Source organism: Aulostomus chinensis, chromosome 16 (genome assembly GCF_037954235.1).
Source record: "Aulostomus chinensis isolate RoL2024-O1b breed Wild chromosome 16, RoL_Achi_v1.0, whole genome shotgun sequence".
Lineage (NCBI taxonomy): Eukaryota > Metazoa > Chordata > Actinopteri > Syngnathiformes > Aulostomidae > Aulostomus > Aulostomus chinensis.
The window spans coordinates 15835408-15856821 of record NC_141335.1 but is presented as its reverse complement, the minus strand read 5'-3'; the positions used below and the strand labels follow the sequence as shown (position 1 = coordinate 15856821).

The window sequence follows — 21414 nt, the reverse complement described above, 5'->3', positions numbered from 1 at the left end:
AATGTTATCCAGTATGCAAATGAAACACAAAGTAAAGGATTAGTTATCTCGCTCGATGCCGAAAAGGCATTCGACAGGATAGAATGGCCCTATCTTTTTAAAGTCCTGGAAAAATTTGGTATGGGTGAAGTGTTTATTAAATGGATTAAACTTATATATCATTCACCTAGTGCTAATGTAATGGTTAATGGGACCCTATCTCCATCCTTTTGGTTAAGCAGATCCACACGTCAAGGGGATCCTCTTTCACCCTTGTTGTTTGCTGCAGCCATTGAACCATTCGCAGAGGCTATTAGAAACAGTCCTGATATATCTGGTTTTAAGATGGGGCAGAATGTTCTTAAAACAGCTTTATATGCGGATGATGTTTTACTTTTTGTTTCACTTCAAGAAAGATCTATTCCTGCCATTCTGACTATAATCGAGTCATTCGGACTAGAGTCAGGTTATAAGGTTAATTTGAATAAATCAGTTGCAGTGCCACTAGGGGGTGTTACAGATCCATCTTCTTTCACTAATTTTGCTTTCAGATGGTCCACAGCAGGTTTTTCTTATTTAAGAATAACAGTCTCTACTAATTTGAAAGATTCGTTTAAGTTAAATTTTCTTCCAGTTTTGAAAAAAATTCAAGGTGATATGAACAGGTGAATGGATCTTCCTATTTCCTGGATTGGAAGAGTAAATTTAATTAAGATGAACATCCTTCCACGTCTTCTTCATCCAATGCAAATGCTCCCTTTATTGATCATGAGACAGATAGTCAAGAGTATAGAGAAAGATCTTAGTAAGTTCATTTGGCATGGTAAAAGACCCAGATGAAAAATTAAGACATTAGAGCTTCCCATAGATCAAGGAGGGTTAGGACTTCCTTATATTTTGTTTTACAACTGGTCTTGTCACGCACGTATTATATCTGACTGGATACATAACTATCTTAAAGGACTACAGAATCATATGGATGAATGGTGGTGTTCACCTTCTAATCTCCTTAGTTTATTAACATGTGATAAAAAACAACTGACAACCAACCTCAGAAATAATCCAGTTTTATATAATACTGTGAAGGTATGGAGAAAGATGATGGTTTATACAGGGAGGAAAGGGTTCTCATCGTCTTTGACTCCTATAACTGGGAATAAGGCGTTTCCCCCAGGCATCAATAGCAAGGTTCTTGATCTTTGGCACAAGAAGGGCATCAGAATCATTGGTGACCGATACTCAGAAAACTCATGAATGTCTTTTACACAGATTCAAGCTCAGTTTGATATTCCACGTATACACTTTTTTGTTTTTTTGCAGATTCGTCACTTTATTTAAACAGATATTGTGCTGCCCCCTGGGGGCCCAGTGGTCAGTCTACTTGATAAATGTTTCACAGAATTCACTAAAACCAAAGGATTTATTTAATATTTTTACCACAAATTTGAATCCTGGAATGATCATAATATCAATCATGTTCAGACAGTATGGGAGAGAGATCTGGGGATTAAGTATGGCAGCCCAACTATAAGCCTGATCAAAAAGGAAGGTCTTTAGTCTGCTCTTAAAGGGCGAGAGGGTGTCTGCATCCCGGACCGAAACTGGGAGACGGTTCCACAGGAGGGGAGCCTGATAGCTGAAGGCTCTGGCTCCCATTCTACTTTTAGAAACTCTAGGAACCACCAGTAACCCCTCATCCTGGGAGCGAAGGATTCGAGCTGGATAATAGGGGACTATGAGCTCTGTCAAATATAAAGGTGCCTGACTGTTGAGGACTTTGTATGTTAGAAGGAGAATTTTGAATTCTATTCTGAATTTGATAGGGAGCCAATGCAGAGAGGCCAGTACAGGAAAGTCATGGTCTCTTCTACTAGTTCTTGGCAATATGTGGGCAGCAGCATTTTGGACCAGCTGGAGAGTCTTTAGGGACCTACTGGTGCAGCCTGATAGGAGGGAATTGCTGTAATCCAGCCTGGAAGTGACAAAGGCATGGACTAGTTTTTCTGCATCTTTTTGAGACAGGATGTGTCTGATCTTAGCAATGTTTAGTAAATGAAAGAAAGCAGTTCTAGAAATTTGCTTAATGTGGGCATTAAAGGACAAATCCTGATCAAAGAGAACTCCTAGGTTCCTTATGGATGTGCTGGGGGCCAAGGTAATTCCTTCCAGGGTACCTATCTCATTAGATAGGGTGTCTCTAAGATGTTTTGGGCCCAGGACAATGACTTCAGTTTTATTGGAGTTTAATAAAAGGAAATTATGGGTCATCTAAATTTTTATCTCCCTTAGACAGGCCTCCAGTTTAGTCAGCTGATTTATTCCATGTGGATGCATTGATAAGTACAGCTGTGTGTCGTCAGCATAACAGTGAAAATTAATTGAGTGTTTCCTAATAATGTGACCAAGAGGAAGCAGATAAAGGGTGAAGAGGATTGATCCAAGCACAGAGCCTTATGGAACACCATAAGTGACTGCAGTGGTTTCCGAGGGTTTATCATTAGTTAGTACAAACTGAGATCGACCTAGTAAATATGACCTGAACCAGTTAAGTGCAGTTCCTTTAATGCCAATGACATGTTCCAGTCTCCGTAGAAGGATATGGTGATCAATGGTTGAACGGGGTAAGCTACTGAGTTTCGAGAAGTTGAGGGACACCGACACTGATCATGAGGTTGTTGAGGCATTTCGGAAAGCTTATTAGGGGAAAAAATGCAGAGTAATTTCAGTCCTATACAGAAGTTTGATGTCATGTTGAAAGTCTTCCTCTCTCTATATCAAAGAAAAATGGGAAAAGGAAATGGAGGAACAAATAACCGAGGAAGAGTGGTTGAATATTTGTAAAACGCAGTGCACATCCACTAGCTCCGGGATCTGGAGGGAATTTAATAGGAAAAATTTAGTCAGATTCTTTATAACTCCAAAAATTAGGAAAGAAATTGTGTCTATCTCACAACCATGCTGGAGAGCGTGTGGACATATGGATGCAGACCATACACATATATTCTGGTTGTGCCAGAAGATAAAAGGATATTGGGACAAAATATGGTGGAGTTTGCAAAAAAATAATAGGATATGATATACCAAAAACATGTAAGATTCTTTACTTAGGGAATCTAGGACAAGACATAATACAAAAAGAGGATGAGTATCTTATTAAAGTGCTGCTATCAGCAAGTAAAAAAACAATCACAAGAATGAGGTATAAAATGGAACCACCTACCGAGGAGCAGTGGGTGTGCATTGTGGAAGAACTATTTGTAATGGAGAAAATTACACATAAACTGAGATTACAAGAGACACAATTTGAGGATAAATGGGAAAAATGGACAGATTATAGAACAAAAGAAGAGGACACCACCATTACCACTGGACAAAAAGAACATTGATATAAAGATGAGAACTAACTATGTATATGTACAAATGATGTGCCCTGACACTGTAATTGTTGATGTGTTTGTTGGAAGGTGAATGAAAAATTCAATAAAAATTAAGTAAAAAAAAAAGAAAAAGAAATTATTCCTGACCAGTGGAGCCACTTTCACCCCTGTCTTTTGTTTTGTTTTGGCTTGGGGTGACTCACATGATGTTTGTGCACAGTGACCTTTATGAACTGTCCAGTGTTCAGCCTTGGGATGTTTTAATATGTTCAGGAGATATTCTGATGCAGGTGCCTCAATGGCAGTCTGGCACAGACTTATCTTATCCATCAACATAAGCAAAGCAGCCATACCTTGGTCCTGTAATTGTGCTAGCTCCTCTTTTTCCTGTCGGCTGCTTATCAGTGAAATGAGTGATGTTTTGTTTTTGCCACTTACGTGTTCAAGCTCTGGGCCGGCAATGTCCAAAAAGTCATAGATTTCCACAAGGCGCTCCCTGGACAGCGTGCATAATGCTTGGATTATCTTCAGCTGTAGTTTCTCTAGCTCACGGGAGTCCATATTCCACACGGTGACTCTGTGTTGCAGTAGGCTGTGATAGCGTTGGCTCTGAGTTGGCGGCATCAGCTCTCCTGGCAACTTTCATGTACCTCAGATCCCTGGCAGGCTGTCCTCAGGGTGCTCGCAGTTCACTGCCGATACTCCACCACCTGTTATAGCCGGACTGGATAATTTGAGGGGCTGAATGACAACGGGGTTACTCTGGATAAAAGCTAGCCTACGTCGCACTCATCCCAGCGGTGCCTCCAAAATGTTACACCCCTGAAAGGAGATACAGAATGAATCAAAACAGGATACACTGTTGCTTGCTTCTAATTCAAACTGTAATGAATGAGCCGTCTGCAATGCACCTCCTCCTGGTGAGACCCGGTAGACCCAAAACAAAATTTATATCCACCACACAAGCACATCCTGTGACAGCGCCGATGAAAACCTTCCTATTAACTGGCAGGAATGTCAATGTATAATTTATTGTCACGTCAGTAATGTCAATGCATTATTTAACATCCATTGCCATGCCTTTTTTTCGTTTGAACAAGCTGTTGGTCATTAGGCTTCTCTCTTTTGTCACCATGTATCTCAGAGATAATGACCAACACATGTGTTCACTTGAAGACCTTTTTCCATCGCGGGTGAAGCTAGAGGGCGGTCCCTTACTGTGAGTCATCACTGGTGCCCAGTCTGCTTTCACAGACAAAGAGTTGCACACAAAAATGAGGAACTCGCTTTTCAGTTTCGCATGCATACAGAGGATTTTTTTGTGTTTGGACATACTTTTCAATTTTTCCTCAGCTCATGTTCCACTTGATGTATAACTATAAAGACTGAGTTACATATTATGCCTCAGGACACAGCAAAAGTAAGTTTGCATGACTACATTCCACTGTGACCGCTTTCCTTGCAAGGCAAGGGTTTCTTTTTTGTTTTTTAAACTACTTGTTGTCCTTTAACTGTCTTCATCTTCTTTTGCGATTTACTTCATAATTTATTTAAAACAACTATAATTAATTATGTTTTTAGAAAGACAGTCTAGTTCTGTGTGCTGTAACAAAGAGGTCATTTATTTTTGATCTCTTATTAATTTCTTCTTGTCTTCCTCTCTCTTTAGCCTGACGTTGCTGGAAACTAAATTCACACCACTTCAGAATTATCCTTACCCCAACATCTCAACATGGCTGCTGCTGCCCTTGTTACAGAGAACTTTAAATTTGTGTCCCTCTTCTTTAAGAGTAAAGATGTTATGATCTTTAACGGCTTGATCGCCCTGGGCACTGTGGCCAGCCAGACAGCCTACAATGTTTTTGCTTTTAACTGCCCATGTTCCTCTGGGAAAAACTACCGCTATGGCTTGGCTGCCATTGGTGTTCCAGCTTTGGCTTTTTTCCTCATAGGAGTTATGATGAATAACAGCACATGGGACTTAGTGTCTGAATGTCGCCTCAGAAAGTGTCGTAAGTTGTCAGGAGCTGCAGCATTTGCACTAATAGGAACCATTGTCGGTCGAGCTGTGGTTGCACCATTAACATGGGCAGTGATCTCGCTGCTGCAGGGTCAGGCATACACATGTGCACTCAGTGAGTTCACTGACCCAGGAACACTGAAAGGCTTCCCCTTGGATCAGGGTTCAGAGGTCATGGCAAAGTTCCCTTGTCAGGAAAGTGTTCCAATGGAGCTTCAAGTCTTCTGGGGAGAAATTGACCGGCGTCTGAAATATGAGTCTCAGGTAGTGGAATACTTTTTATTTACTTTGAATGTTTTGTGTGTGTTTTTTTCAATAGACTCTGGTTTAGTTCAGTTCAGTTATAATAGCTGCACACAAAAAGAAAAACATTTGATATTATTTCCCAACAAAATCAATTTAAGTAATACTTTAACAATATGGATTCACAGCTTTATACTCAAAGGATAAATGGGAGAATTGCCTTTCATATCTGGGTGCTATCTATGAGGCTGACATCAGTATGTAGTCATAGATGATACTGTGTTTTTGAAATAAATTGAAACCAGAGTCTGCAGACGAGCAATTGAGAATGAGATTATTGTCCTTTCCTATTCAATCTTGAAGTATCCCTTTACTGTAGAAAAAACAATTTTTCTTGGTAAAAACCAGTGTTGGGCGGTAACCCACTACTGTAATCTGAGTATAAACTGATTAGTTTGTCAGTAAGAGTTTAAATTATATTAATAATTAATTTCAAAAGAGTAATTAAATTGTAGTTACTAATCACAGTAACAATACTTCACCACCATGTTACATCATTGTCGACAGAAAGCAGGACCTTTTTTTTTTTCGTCATCTAGACCAGTGATTCTCAAACTGTGGTGATATGTAAGCTCCATCAAGTTCGTAGGAGGAATCACACTTTTTTTACATTAAATGTCAGTTTGTTAAGACAAAAACATTGAACAAGACTAGCAAAACAGTAAATAGTTTTATTTAAAATATGTAAACTGAATTGTAATTCATTATACATTTTGTCTTTAATGTAATATTTTTGTTAGACCACTACATGGACAAGTTTGGACATCTTTTAATCAGATTTTTGGTTAGATATTGCATTATTTAAACAGGTAAAATCATGTGAGTAGTTTACAGTGGAAATTTGAAGAAAGATTGCAATTAATTTTAAATTAAAAACAATCAATTAAAGCACAAAACATCAAAAATTTTAGTTCAGTTCTAGAGTCAATCACTGTGTCATCATCAAACTGTAGCGGTCAAGTTTTTCAAAATTAAGAATATAGAATTAAGGTGCTGACTGTTGTTTTAGCTGATCGGCTGGCTTCTGGTGGCTGGCATGTCTTTGGTGGTGTTCCTGATGATGTGTATGAAGCGCTGCTCCTCTCCACTTGGCTACCAGCAGGAGGACTATTGGTCCAGGTATCGCTCCAGTGAAAAGACACTCTTCCAACGCACAGCTGATGTACATGCCCGTCTCCTTGCTGCAAAGAATGTTGAGAGTTTTTTCGGCTTTGTTGCTCTGGAAAAAGAAGAGAAAGAACAACTTACTGAGCACCAAAGTGCCAGTCCTATTTACAGCACAGAGTGGAACAGAGTGACTGGTGTCTACCTCTACAGGGAGAAAAATGGACTGCCTCTGTACAGCAGGCTCAATAAATGGGCCACATACAACCTGGAACATAATGTTGAGGCCATGGAGAAAGAGATGGATGTGCTCAGCTGTTAGTGTGAGTGATCCAGTCACTGCAACCCTAAGAACATCAGTATATTTCAAATTAAGTGTTTGTCAGAATGTTGAAGAGTTACAGAGTTACTATGGGTGAAAGTGAGAACGGGCCGGAACGCAGTTCTGGTAAAATATTCACAGCTGGAACAGAGTTCCGTTGAATAAAGGAGAAGAAGGGAGCTGTCAAAATCCCATATTAAATAAAGAAAACGACGTCTAAAGGCGGTTTCACACTGAACGCAGCAGACGAGGCGCACTGCGCGGGGTGGGGCACAAGCACGCGCAGCGCTACCGAGTTGCTGGGCTTGGTTTGAAGAAGTACAATTATTTGAGGCATAAAATTTACAACATCTCAGAATTAATCACAAAATCAACTATTTGTTATACTGTTTTACAATAAATGATTAGGATGCTGGCGGCACGGTGGTACAGTGGTTAGTGCTGTCACCTCACAGCAAAAGGGATCTGGATTCAAGTCCCGGCTCGGGCACAGGATCTTTCTGTGTGGAGTTTGCATGTTCTCCCCATGCCTGCATGGGTTCTCTCCAGGTACTCCAACTTCTTCGTACCGTCCAAAGACATGCAATTGGGGACTAGGCTAACTGGATACTTTAAATTGGCCGTAGGTATGAATGTGAGTGGGAATGGTTGTTTGTCTCTATGTGTTGGCCTGTTGGCCTCTGAAGGACCCGCGACCCTTAACAGGAATAAGCAGAAGAAAATGGATGGATGGATTAGAATGCTGTCTTGTATTCATTCCATTGAAAAAATATTTAAAATACAGGGAAACAATAGTCTGTCATGCTGTTTATTTTATTTTGGGGTTTTTGCATTCACTTGATTTTTCAGATTGTGTGTCATTAAATATCATCCACTACCGTGTTTTTGTTTTTATTAGTCTTTCGGGGGAATCACTTTTTCTTTTGCTATTGTTCCCCCAGATGAGAAAGTAAATGAGGTCTCGTGTGGCTAACACTGCACTGCCCCAATGCCTTTTTTCAGTTACTCCCAAATGAAGAAAGGTGTTTGAGGCCATACATACAACTGCAGTAATGATATGTTATCTCAAAATTGTTAAACAAAACTAATGGAGGGCAGGGATGAGGCCCTCACCTGTGTCCTGCCACCCATCACATCTCTGCCATACTATAAAGACAAATAAATAAACAAACAAACAATACCACCTCGTGTGACTTTTAGGACCTAAAAATACTCACGGCTTCTGTGCCAGTTGCCAACTTACTCATCAGGAGAAGTAAGAGGTTCAATATCAAGGACACTTTGACATAGTCATCGGGGAAAGAGAGGATCAAGCCAGTCCCTCCAAGGTTGCTAGATGGCCACCATACTTTTTTCTGAAAATAATTCTTTTTGGAGTTAGTCATCAAGTCAGTTTATTTTTATTTGTGAAAAATAAAAAAAAATTAAAGCTGCAAGCAGCATTGTTAGGGCCTGAGCCCGCGCCGGCCCAAATCCAACGGTGTGAGAACGAAATTGGTACGACTTGTAGTTGAGGAGATTGAAGCCTCAGTGCGATGCTAGGTCTGAGTGCTGAGCTGAGAGCTAGCCCTTTAAATAAACCCTCCCCCCCTGCTCTCTACCAGCTGTGTCAGAGTGTAGAGCAGAGGAGGACTGAGACAGTTTTACTGTTTCAAAGCCTAATAACTCCCCAGATCCTGGCTGACAGTGTAATCAAATAGCACAGTCTTGTAGGGATTTGTGTCAGGAATCCAACGGTGTGTTTCTCTAAGCTATGGGAGTTGTAGTTTAGATGTGATCAGTGATTGTTTGAGACTATGTACCTGAGAGGAGATCTGCTCCCCATTGACTTCCATTATAAGTGAAAAAAACTGTCCCAACTTTGAGGGTTTATAAAATGGGAACCGAGTGGGTTATGATGTAGCCTTTCTCAACTTTTGATCCTTAAAGTGTCTTGAGTCATGTGTTCAATTTTGGAAGACTTCGCGTGAACGGTCTAGGAGGAGATAGATTTTGTTTGGGGAGTGTTATCGACCAAAATTTGACCTTTGTCAACGGTGTCAGTCCCGTGTCTCTAGGACGTTCCTACGGTGTGTTATGGTGTTTTTTGTGTCTCTAGGTGGCGCTATTGAGTTTTTCCAGATTTTTTTTTTCAGAATTTCCAATTTTCCGCCATTGCCGACGTGTGTGACAAAATTCGCAAAATTCGGAGCATGTTTAGGGGGTCAAATTAAGGATCGAAATGACGTTATAAGAAAGAACGAGCAAACATTAAAGCTGCAAGCAGCGTTGTTGCGGCCCGCGACTGCGTCGTTGACGCCAGCCCAAATCCAACGGTGTATTGGTCAAATCCCTGGGCCTTGTAGTTTAGGAGTTAGAAGCCTGAGTCTGATCAGAGAGTGAGCGCAGAGCTGAGAGCTGGCCCTTTAAGAACCCCTCCCACACTGCTCTCTGCTGTCTGTGTCAGAGTGGAGAGCAGAGGAGGATTGTGACATTTTTAGTGTGTCAGAATCAAATAGCTCTGCATATGTTGGGCAAAAGTGGAACATGATACCATATTTTTGTAGGGATTTTTGTCAGGAATACAGTGGTGTGTATTTTGAGGCTGTGCGACATTTAGTTTACATGTGAGAAGTGAGTGTTTGAGAGTATGTACCATGAGAGCAGACAGGTGCCCCATTGGTTTCCATTGTAAGGTGAAAAGTGTAAAAAGTGTCTCCCCCACTGTGAGGGCTTATAAAACCCAAACTGTTTACGCTATATAAGAACTTTTAAAAACTTTTGATCAGCAGAGTTTGGAGAGTCTTGTATTAAGTTTTGGAAGCGATACCATGAACGCCCTCGGAGGAGATAGCGTTTGTTTGGGGCGGAAAATTGTCCAAAATTAGACATTCGTGTCCAAATTGTGGACATCCTGTTAGAGTTAGGTCAGGGGTGTGAGTGTATGATTTGTCCGTCTTGATGACATGAATAAAACGGTGTTGGTCCCATGTCTGCAGGACATTCCGACAGGACGTGGTGTGGTTTTTTGTGTACCTAGGTGGCGCTATTGAGTAGAGCGCTTCTTATTTTTTTAATTATCAAATTTTTCGCCGCACCCGATGTGTGTACCAAATTTGGTGAGTTTTCAAGCATGTTTAGGGGGTCAAATTAACTTTTGAAGTGGCGAGTGTGTTGAGCAAACATAATAGAGTCTTCGCCTGAAGTACCTTCAGGCTCAGGCCCTAATAATAGTAGTACTGAAGTACCTTCAGGCTCAGGCCCTACTAATAAAGAAAGAAACAATTTCTTGCGAAACAGATCTTCTCTTGCCCCCCCCATTGAAACCAATGTTATACCTCACCCCCTCTCCCGCTCCGTGACCTGCCTGTGAAATTTGGTGAGATTTGGAGCTTGTTTAGTGTGATTTTTTGAGAGTTTTAAGTGTTTGAGTGTGCTTACAAACACCATAGGGTCTTCACCTGAAGTACCGCCTGGCTCAGGCCCTAAATAAAGCTGCAAGCAGCGTTGGTAGGGCCTGAGCCTGTGCACGGCCGTGACCAGGTGACCAACACACACGCAAATCCAACGGTGTAATTGGCAAATCCCTGGGTCTTGTAGTTAAGGAGATAGAAGCCTGAGTCTGATGCAGAGAGAGTGAGAGCAGAGCTGAGAGCTGGCCCTTTAAGAGCCCCTCCCCCGCTGCTCTCTGCTGTCTGTGTCAGAGTGGAGAGCAGAGGAGGATTTTGACATTTGTTGTGTGTCAAAATTAAATAACTGCATATGCTGGGCAAAAGTGGAACATAATACCATATTTTTTTAGGGATTTTGGTCAGGAATACAGTGGTGTGTATTTTGAAGCTGTGGGAGTTTTAGTTTACATGTGAGAAGCGAGTGTTTGAGAGTATGTACCATAAGAGCAGACAGGTGCCCCATTAGTTTCCATAGTAAGGTGAAAAGTGTAAAAAGTGTCTCCCCCACTTTGAGGGCTTATAAAATCCAAACCGTTTACGCTATATAAAAACTTTTAATAAATTTTGATCAGCGGAGTTTGGAGAGTCATGTATTAAGTTTTAGAAGCGATACCATGAACGCCCTCGGAGGAGATAGCGTTTGTTCGGGGTTCAAAATTGGACATTTGTGTCCAAATTGTGGATGTCCTGTTAGAGTTAGGTCAGGGTGTCTGTGTATGATTTGTCCGTCTTCAAGAGACAAATAAAACGGTGTTGGTCCCATGTGTGTAGGACATTCCTACAGGCCGTGGCGTGGTTTTTTGTGTATCTAGGTGGCACTATTGAGTAGAGCACTGCTTTTTTGTTTAATTATCGAATTTGTAGCTGCATTTGATGTGTGTACGAAATTTGGTGACTTTTTGAGTATGTTTAAGGGCTCAAATTAACTTTAACTTTTTAATTGAAGTGGCGAGTGTGCCAAGTAAACATATTAGGGTCTTTGCCCCAGAGGACCTCCGGGCTCAGGCCCTAATTAAAGCTGCAAGCAGCGTTGTTAGGGCTTGAGCCCCCGCATGGCCTGCGGCTGCGTCCTTGACACTGGCCCGAATCCAATGGTGTATTGGTCAAATCTGTAGGCCTTTTATTTTAGGAGTTAGAAGCCTGAGTGTGATACAGAGAGTGAGAGCAGAGCTGAGAGCTGGCCCTTTAAGAACCCCTCCCCCACTGCACTGTCTTTGATCTGTGCTAGAGTGGAGAGCAGAGGAGGATTAACAGAATTTTACTGTGTAAAAGCTGAATAAATCGGCATACGTTGGTAAAAGGTGACACATAATACCATATTTTTGTAGGGATTTTTGTCAGGAATGCAGTGGTGTGTTTTTTAAAGCTGTAGGATGTATAATGTTGATGTGAGAAGCGTTTGTTTGACAGTATGTACCCTGAGAGGACAGGGTCTCCCCATAGATTTCCATTTAAGAGTGAAACGTGTCTCCCCCACTTTGACGGCTTGTAAAATCAAAACCGAGCAATTCACATAAAAACCTTTACCAACGTTTAATCAGCACAATTGGGAGAGTAATGTGTGAAAGTTTGGAAGCGATACCATTAATGCCCTGGGAGGAGATAGATTTTGTTCAGGGAGTAAAAAAAGTGCTCAGTGCAGTTTTGTCCAATTTGTGGACATTGTGTTGTAGATAGGTGAGGGGCCAGAGTGTATGAATTTTGTGTCTTCATGAGATGAGTCCAACGGTGTTGGTCACATGTTTGTGGGACATTCGTGGGAGGAGTTATAGTGCTCCAAATTATAAAAAATTATCTTTTAGTTGTGTGGCTCCCTAGGTGGCGCTATAGACTTCTGTGGTGTTTGTTTTTTTGATTAGTGAAATTACATTATGCGCATAATGCGCATATTGCGCACGCTCAGTGACAGCAAGAACAGTATAATACCAGGTTTTGAATGGGTGTGTATGTGAAAACCAGCTCCGGGGCGTCTGGCCGAGCTGCCTCATGGGTGTTGGAAGGGGCTGGGACACTGTTTAGTGTGTGTTTTTAGTGTTGCTAATGTGTTGCTCTGCCGAGCAAACATAATAGGGTCTTCGCCTGAAGTACCTTCAGGCTCAGGCCCTAAAAATTACCTCATGACACTTTATACATAGAGTTGGTCTAGCACCACACCCTTCAATTAATTAGCACCACACCCTTCAATTAATTTACATCCAACAATTCTCCATGAGAAAACACATCTTGCAACAGGGGCAACGAAAACCTTCCTTTTAACATGCAAAGATGTCGAGCAGACCCAGGCTTACATGGAACGGCCATCTGCTTTGACTGGTTGGGGGGGGGGGGGGGGTGGCTGTATAGCAGGAAAGTGAGGGCAGAGACAAAGACATCCATCCATCCATTTTCTTCCGCTTATTCCTACACATTAAGGGTTGCGGGGGGGCTGGAGCCTATCCCAGCGTCAACGGGCAAGAGGCGGGGTACACGCTGGACAGATCACCAGTCCATTGCAGGGCCAACATAGAGAGACGAACAACCATTCACACTCACATTCTTACCTGCGGTCAATTTAGAGTATTCAATCAGCCTAGTCCCCAATTGCATGTTTTTGGACTGTGGGAGGAAGCCGGAGTACCCGGAGAGAACCCACGCAGACACAGGGAGAACATGCAAACTCCACACAGAAAGATCCCGTGCCCGAGCCGGGACTCGAACCCGGAACCTTCTTGCTGTGAGGCCACAGTGCTAACCACTGCACCACCGTGCAGCCGACAAAGACATATAATGGAAAATTACATATAGAGATGGAAAGAGGGACAGAGCTAAAGACAGAGAGGAGTGACAAAGAATGACAGGCAGGGACATGAAAAGGCCATAAGGAGAAAGACAAGCAAAAAGAAAGACAGGATCCACACAGCAAACAATAATAACAACGAGCTACCAATAATATCTACAGGTTACTCAAGCAATAAATTTCATCATCATAAGAGCAATTACATGCTAAAAATGCAATAAAAACACAATTTATTATAGTATTGAGAATACTAATATGAATACTAGTACTAATACTAGTACTTGTACTGGTACTAAGGGTGGCAGCTTGAGCCTCTTCATGTCTGTAGCCTCCTCTAGCAGCAGCAGCAGCAGTCAGGGATCTGAGAAGGGGGGGGGGGGGGGCACAAAGGCTCCAGAGAAGAAGTCAAGTTCAAATGAGTAAAGGAGGACAGAGGGGAAAGAGAGGATGATTCAACACCAGCACCCCCCAAGGCTTATTCTTAGCCCCCTCCTCTACTCACTCTTCACCCACGACCAAGTTTGTAGGAGACACAGCTATAGAGGGGGTGATCACCAACAGCAATGAGGCAGCCTACAGAGAGGAGGTCCAGGCCCTCACATCCTGTTGTTACAACAATGACCTGCTCCTCAACACCAGCAAGACAAAGAAGCTCATCATCAACCTCAGGAAACGCAGGGACCCATCACACACCAGTCTGATGATCAATGGAGAAGTGGTGGAACAGGTGGAGAGTTTTACCTTGGTGTTCATCTCTCCAAGGACTTGACATGGGTAGTGAACACCAGGGAGCTGGCCCAACAGAGACTCTTTCAGATTTCACTTCTTTCTGCAGACCCTCAGAACCACAGAAACACGTCACAAACTTCTACCAGTGCACCATAGAGAGTGTCTTGAGCTATGGATGCACTGTGTGGTTCTCCAGCTGCACCTCAGAAGAGAGGAAAGACCTGCAGCAGATCATCAAGACTGCCCAAAAAATCATTGTCACCCCTCTCACACCCCTGCATCTAGATCAGGAGGTCAACAATGCAAAATTTATGCAATTGGGAGACACAGAACATCTTAAATGAGAGGTCTGCTTTGACCTTTGACCCTTCCTGAACATCCCAGATCCTAAAAATATGAAAACAAAATGCCAACGTCATAAGATCATTGCAGGAGGTGAACTAAATTAAATTGTAAGCCAAAGTGTACAAAAACAGTTGGAAAAATCAGGTCTGACTGGAAACGCCCTGGACATGGTCTTTTTGGCCACCTTCCCGCTCGCAGGCTTAGGGTCATGAGGGCACGTACAGAAAGGTTGAGAAACAGCTTCTTCCCCGGGGCTGTGAAAGCTCTGTTGACAGCCTGAACTGGACTGTTGTTGCACCTCCTATCTTGCACTTTACTTATGATGGACATTCAATTCACAAGCCTACAATATCACTGGACTCACTGCACTATCCTTTATTCTTTTCCTATCCTGTTATTTATGTTATTAACTTTCTTTTTTTTTGTTCTTATTTATCCATTTATGCTGCTGTGTCACAGACTGTGTCCAACTAAATTTCATTGTACAGAAATGTTCAACGACAATAAAGATACCTTGAAACCTTGAGAAAAGCCCAGTGTATCATGGGAGATTCCCCAGGAGTCGAAGTCCACAGCAGCCTACAGCAGCATATTTAAGGGCTAGCCTAAACCAGCCCTAACTATGAGCTTTATCAAAAAGGAAGGTGTTAAGTTTTCTCTTAAAAATAGAGAAGGTGTCTGCATCTGAAACTGGAATGAAACTGCAAGACTGTTCCACAGGGGGAGCCTGATAACTGAAGGCTCTGACTCCCATTTTACTTTTGGAGACTCTCTGAACCACCAGTAAACCTGTATCCTGGGAGCATATCAGGGATTACTAATTTTGATAAAAACTAAAGAATTTTGACAAAAACACTAGTAGAAATATAAGTTCCTTTGATCACATGTTCATAAATATTTATGCACTTGGTGGCACTTGGTACTTGGTCTACCACATAGACTCAAGTAAAAATTTATACAACCAACTTGTAGACATGGCATGAAATGTAACTCCATGACCATGAGTTTCCATACATTTCTGAGGTTATGTTGATGCATTCACATGAACTAATGATTTCTATTCCCTTTGAGGAGTCAAAAATCAAAACACACACATACAACACAGACACACACATGAAAATATACTTGCAAGGCTGCATTTTAATTTTTCATGAAAACCTACAGCCTGGGATATGATCAACTGCTGTATGAATTATATGACCCTCTAGGATTTGAACTTCATGACATGACCCACTAAAAGAACATCTGAGACCATGGTTGGAGATCGTAAGAAAAGATCTGGTCAATCTGGAGATAATATAGATGGCCAGATGTTATGCGCCTGCAAAACTTTACCTGCAAACAGCAGTGGCTTTATGTCCCCACCCGTGAAAACTCTGCAGCCAATGCATCCAACCTTGGTAGAGCTGGTGGGCTCAAGCTGGAAGGGACACCATCATTCTGCCCTAGCTCTTTCAAATACTAAAAAGTCATTCCAAAAGAGTATCACATCGCTCAACTGATGATTTCATATAGGGGCATTATTTTAACTTAAAAGTTTATTTTTTAGTGTTTATTGTTCCTTATTACAAACAAGGGCTATGAGAATGTTTGCTCCACAGACATAAGGTAAGAATACTTTTCAAAGCATTACAACAATATTACATTCACAAAATGTGGTGCAGTGGTTAGCACTGTTGCCTCACAGCAAGAAGGTTCGAGTCCTGGATCGAGCACAGGGTCTTTCCATGCAGAGTCTGCATGTTCTCCCTGTGCCTGTGAGGGTTCTCTCCGGGTACTCCAGCTCCCTCCCATAGTCCAAAGACATACAAGAGGGGACTAAGTTAATCGGGTACTCTAAATTGCCTGCAGGCATGGCAGTTAGAGCCAATGTTGTCTGTCTATGAACTACACTGGCTTCCCGTGAAGTACAGGATTGATTTTAAACTTTTACTTATTACTTTTAAAGCCTTGCATGGCCTTGTACCTGCCTATATTTCTGATCTGCTCAAACCATATGAACCTGGTCGCTGCCTACGTTCCTCTGGCAGGACCCTCCTAGCTACACCCACAGCTCGCCTTGTCACAAAAGGCGACCGGGCCTTCTCAGTCAGAGCCCCGCAGCTGTGGAATTCCCTGCCTGAGGATCTTAAGTTAGCTGAAACAGTTTACTCTTAAATTACGCCTAAAAACCTATTTTTACAGGAAGGCCTTTTTAGAGTAAATCTGTTGTCTGCCATCTTTTTATGACTTTTATTTCATTGTTTTATTTATCCCCTATTTTATCGGGGCCTATGTTCTTTGTCTTAACTCTGTATTCTATGGTTTTATGGTTTTTCCGTGTTTTATTTATCCCCTATTTTATCGGGGCCTATGTTCTTTGTCTTAACTATGTATTTTATGGTTTTATGGTTTTACCGTGTTTGTTTTATCTTGCTGGATAAAGCAGATCAGGTTTTTGTGTGCTTTTATTATGATTTTGTTTTGTCTGTGTCATTTTATTCTGAACTGTACAGCACTTTGTAATTATGTTTTGAAAAGTGCTATACAAATAAAGTTTATTATTATTATTATTGTTTTTATTATTATTATTATTATTATGTTGGCCCTGCAATGGACTGGCCAGGGTGGACTGGACAGGGTGTATCCTGGATGGGTCCTCTTGCCTGAAGGCAGCTCCAGCTCCCCCCCCCCTCCCCCGCAACTCTTTACAGGATAACTGGTAGAAAATAGATGGATGGACGGACGGATGGAAATATGCTGTCCTGTGTTTAGTACATTTGTAGGAACAGCAACAATGATACTGTCTTGGATATTTTTACAATCAAATTTACCTGGCAGTGTGGTCAAAAAGAAAATACTGGGAAAAAGAAGAACCTCTCATTAGTAGTATGTATTACATATGCACCCCTTTTTTTAAATTTTCTTCTTTCTCTCTATTTTCTTTCATTTCAGTTACATTCTAAGTTAGACTCCCATTCAGTTCATTTTGTTGTAATTCCACTTTGTGACCATAAGTGGCACTGTGATACCAGGTTCAGTGAGACGCTCCGAACTCACGCCCATCCTCCTCCCATAAGAGGCAGAATAAAATGGTGCTTGAGGGCGTTTCACACTGCTGAAACCAAGTTTGCCTCTTACTGTTCCACAGTAATTTAATTCTGTGTAGCAAGATAGCTACCAACCTGATTACCCCTAGGCTTGAGGCCGGTAACAGAATAAAAAAAAAAGTTCATAAAAATATTTATTGGCCACTTTATCTCAGGGCTATCAGGAGCATTTAGGGGCTCAGTAACTTGCTCAAGGATACTTCAACATAGTCACCAGGGGATGTGATCGAACCAGTGATCCCTTCGGTTGCTAGATGGCCACTCTACCTCTGTGCCATGCCAACAACCAGGTTCAATCTGTAAAGCTACACAAACATTGCAAAACTTAACACTTACAGGACAATAGTTGGGTCAAACCATTTTGGATGACCTTTGGTCTTCTAGAAAGTCAAGTTTTGTACTGACCCTCATTGATCAAGCAGTCAGATATGAAATGGTTATCATTTAATTATTTCCCATCCTACCTTCCAAAAATACAATGAATCCATTGGGTCTTCAATGCTCATTATTGCAGCCAACAACAGAGTAACTGCCATGCTTTGCCCTCATCTGTGCTATGTCTGTTTTACTAGAGCATTTGCGGGGAGGTGAAAATGACGGTGGCAAGGCAGATTCAGAGAAAAGAGCTCATCTTTCTGAGAGAGATTAAAAGGGAGTGTTACTAACCTGGAGGTGTTACTTCTCTATTTGAAACCATGTTGGCAAAATCTCTGGCTTATAGCAGCACACATTTTCTGAGAGGTGGAGCAGACGAGAGAAGGAGGGGATCGACTTTCTTTAGTTATTGAGCTATACTTTTATTGTATGAGGTTGCCAAAATAGTAAGTAGCCACCCTCTTACAACAAACAATGTGAACAGTCCGATCAGTCAAAAGCAGTGTTCCAAACTGTTGTACGTGTACCACTGGAGAGCTCCCTCAGGTGGAACACAAAGGAATCCTAGAACATTTTTTTTTAATTAAACAAGTCAGAAACATTTAAAAACACAAAGTACTATCAAAACAGTAAACAATTATAATCCATCCATCCATTTTCTACAGGTTGTCCTGTTAAGGGTCACAGGGGGGCTGGAGCCTTTCCCAGCAGCTGTCGGGCGAGAGGTGGGGTACACACTGGAGAGGTCTCCAGTCCATCACAGGGCCAACACATATGGACAGACAACTATTCACACTAACAGCCATGCATGCGGGCAATTTAGAGTAATTGCCTAGTCCCCTCTTGCATGTCTTTGGACTGTGGGGGGAAGCCGAACAACCTTGAGAGAACCCACACAGGCACAGGGAGACTCAACACAGAAAGATACCATGCCCGGGCTGGGGCTTGAAGCTGGAACCTACTTACTATGAGGCAAGAACAATTTTAATGACAATACGTAAACCAGATTGTTATTCATAATAAATTTAGTCTTTCTTGTAATATTTTTGTGGCAGACTGCTACATACACATTCATTAAGGTTGAATGCGTGCGCAGCCAAAACATCCATTCTTACTCATGTTAGTAACAAACAAGGCAAGATGGTAAGGAGATATTGATCAAGTTATCTCCAATTGGATTCAGTTGGACTGAGGATGAGCCAAGGTCCTACTTCATCAATGAAGCCAGTGCACCTCCAACACCTTTCAACCAAACACAAACTTAACAGTATACATTGAGGCAGTCCAGGGATGCATTTTAAGTAAGCAAGGTTAATAAACCCTGAGTTGAACCTCAATCTACACTGACTAACTCTGAGCTGTCAAACTCAAAGTTTTCAGTTTCAGAACAGCTGATCACAATTAGTTTAATCAATCCGAGTTAATTTGACCCTCAGTGCGTCCGAAATGCCATACTAAACACTATATACTCAAAAATTCGGCACAGTCTTGAGTACATCTCAATATTATGCATCAGTTCAGAAATACTACTCAGACTGCACATGGCACTTCCTGCTTCCTGCTGCTGAGTTGTTACCATGCTCCGTATTGGTGCATCACACTGCTGCATTTCATTGTGGGAAATCTCTGTGCATAACTTTTATGGACAGAATTTGTAGGTGCAGCCGTGTGGTGGAGGGTGTCAAGTTTGGTTGCGGGAAGATGTTATCTCTGCTTTTTGCGGATCAAAACACCAGGCTGCTGCCCCGGCAACCCAGACCCAGATAAGCAGAGGAGAACGAAGACAAAGATGAAGAAGATGAATTTAGCACTGAGTGTGCACTCGAGAAACATTTGTGTCATGCACAGACTCGGGCCACTTTCCTCCACATAACTGATGTGATGGGCCACATCACATATCAAAGTCAAAGTGTTTCATTTTCATATGAACAGCATGAAACAAGATTCCTTGTACAAAGAAATTCTCACTTTGCTGTCCACAAGAATGCCTAGATTAAAAAGCATTAATATCAAACAAAGGGCAATTTAAAGAATAAAAGATAAATAAACAAGTCTGAGATAAACAGAATTGCAAATGACTATGTGCAACCCTGACTTTAATTAAATGAAAATTTTGTAAAGCTGGAATAAGATCATTCAGTGTGCAAATTATTACCATAAGTTAATTTTACTCGATTGTTGGTGTATCACAGATAAATTGTTTGATCGGCAATGCAAAAATAGCAATGAAGTGATACATAAGGCTTTCTTCCTGCAACCACCAGGTAGAGACAGAGATGACTCACTCAGCATATATTTTTTCTGTAAATATGGTGGACCATAATGTTGAAAATGGGGGTCTTCGTTGAGGAGGTTGAGGACATGACACCACCACTTTTGATCTCTTTTTATACATGTGGCCTTGTGATATTTCATGATTGAAGGTGAAACACACTTCCAGTGAGATATTTTTATATTTGTGGGGAGGCTTAACTGGAGGTTTTTTTTGCACCACTATGTCCCAGACCTCTAAAATATGCAGCATTTCACAAGCCCTGACATATTCAAGAAGATAGGACCATGTGGAGCCAGTTTACAACAGTTTTGTGTGTCATGGCAGAGTATCAACATTCACCACCCTGTCATGACCACACAGCGTGACAAAGCCTAAAAAACCTCTTAATTAAAAGTCACCAAGGGGTCACATGTACATAATTTAAATGTGAAGATAATCAGATGAAGTCCATAGGGAGGGTTTTTTAAAGTATATCCCCTAAAAACGGCAAGAAATATGAGACATAATGTAAAAAGGCAGATTTCCAGTTGGATTTAGGTAATGGCACCAAGGATATTTTGTTTTTGTTTTTTTGTAGTGTTTTTTATGTAAAACATGTCTACAGAATTTCATGCATGTAGATAAAGCACAGAGGCAGGGGCATTTTTTTGAAAATGTATAGGTTGCAACATAGATATATATCTGTACATATATGCACTAAATGCATAAGTCTGTACTATATCAGCAGACATGCCATGTAAAACGTTTGATGAACATCAGACCATCTGGGGTCCACGGCAAACATCTAACTTTAATTCCCACACCATGGCCTCAGTGTGTAATGAAAACTCACAGTGTTGTTTGTTGTTGTCTGACCACATTTGAGTTGAATACGAGCTAAAGGCTAAATACAGGAAGTCAGTGGTATATAAGTTATTCACTGTTACCAGTGGTGGTGCTATGATTGAGATTCAACATTGACCCTTAGAAATCTTAAGGGCAGGACCCTTATCAAACTTAAGGAGTTCTAAACAGATCTGACAATGTAAGTAGGAGTCAGAAGAGTTTACATTTTCAATGCAAATAATCAAAACTCACTGTCCTGCCACGCCAACATACTATGGTGAAAACTTGAAAGCTTCACGATTTAATATTGTCACACTGACAAAATTTGAAGATAATTTGTTAAAGTATGATCCTGGAAATTGAAAAAAAAAATCAAATTTTAAAAAATGGTGGACCTATTGTTTTGACAACAAAGACCCACTGTGCTCTTTGAAGGTGTTGTCGTGCTTAATCAACTTATCAAA

The 21414-nt window shown here is 41.4% G+C and overlaps 1 protein-coding gene across 1 annotated transcript; it reads left to right on the top strand.

Moving 5' to 3' along the window:
- Nucleotides 1-4655: 4655 nt before the first annotated feature.
- LOC147247680 (calcium homeostasis modulator protein 2-like) lies at nt 4656-8586 on the top strand. Its single transcript, XM_086181164.1, has 3 exons — nt 4656-4776; nt 5026-5640; nt 6689-8586. Exons 2-3 carry the CDS (start codon nt 5089-5091, stop codon nt 7103-7105), a joined length of 969 nt encoding a protein of 322 aa, XP_086037290.1. The 5' UTR covers nt 4656-4776; nt 5026-5088; the 3' UTR covers nt 7106-8586.
- Nucleotides 8587-21414: the final 12828 nt, after the last annotated feature.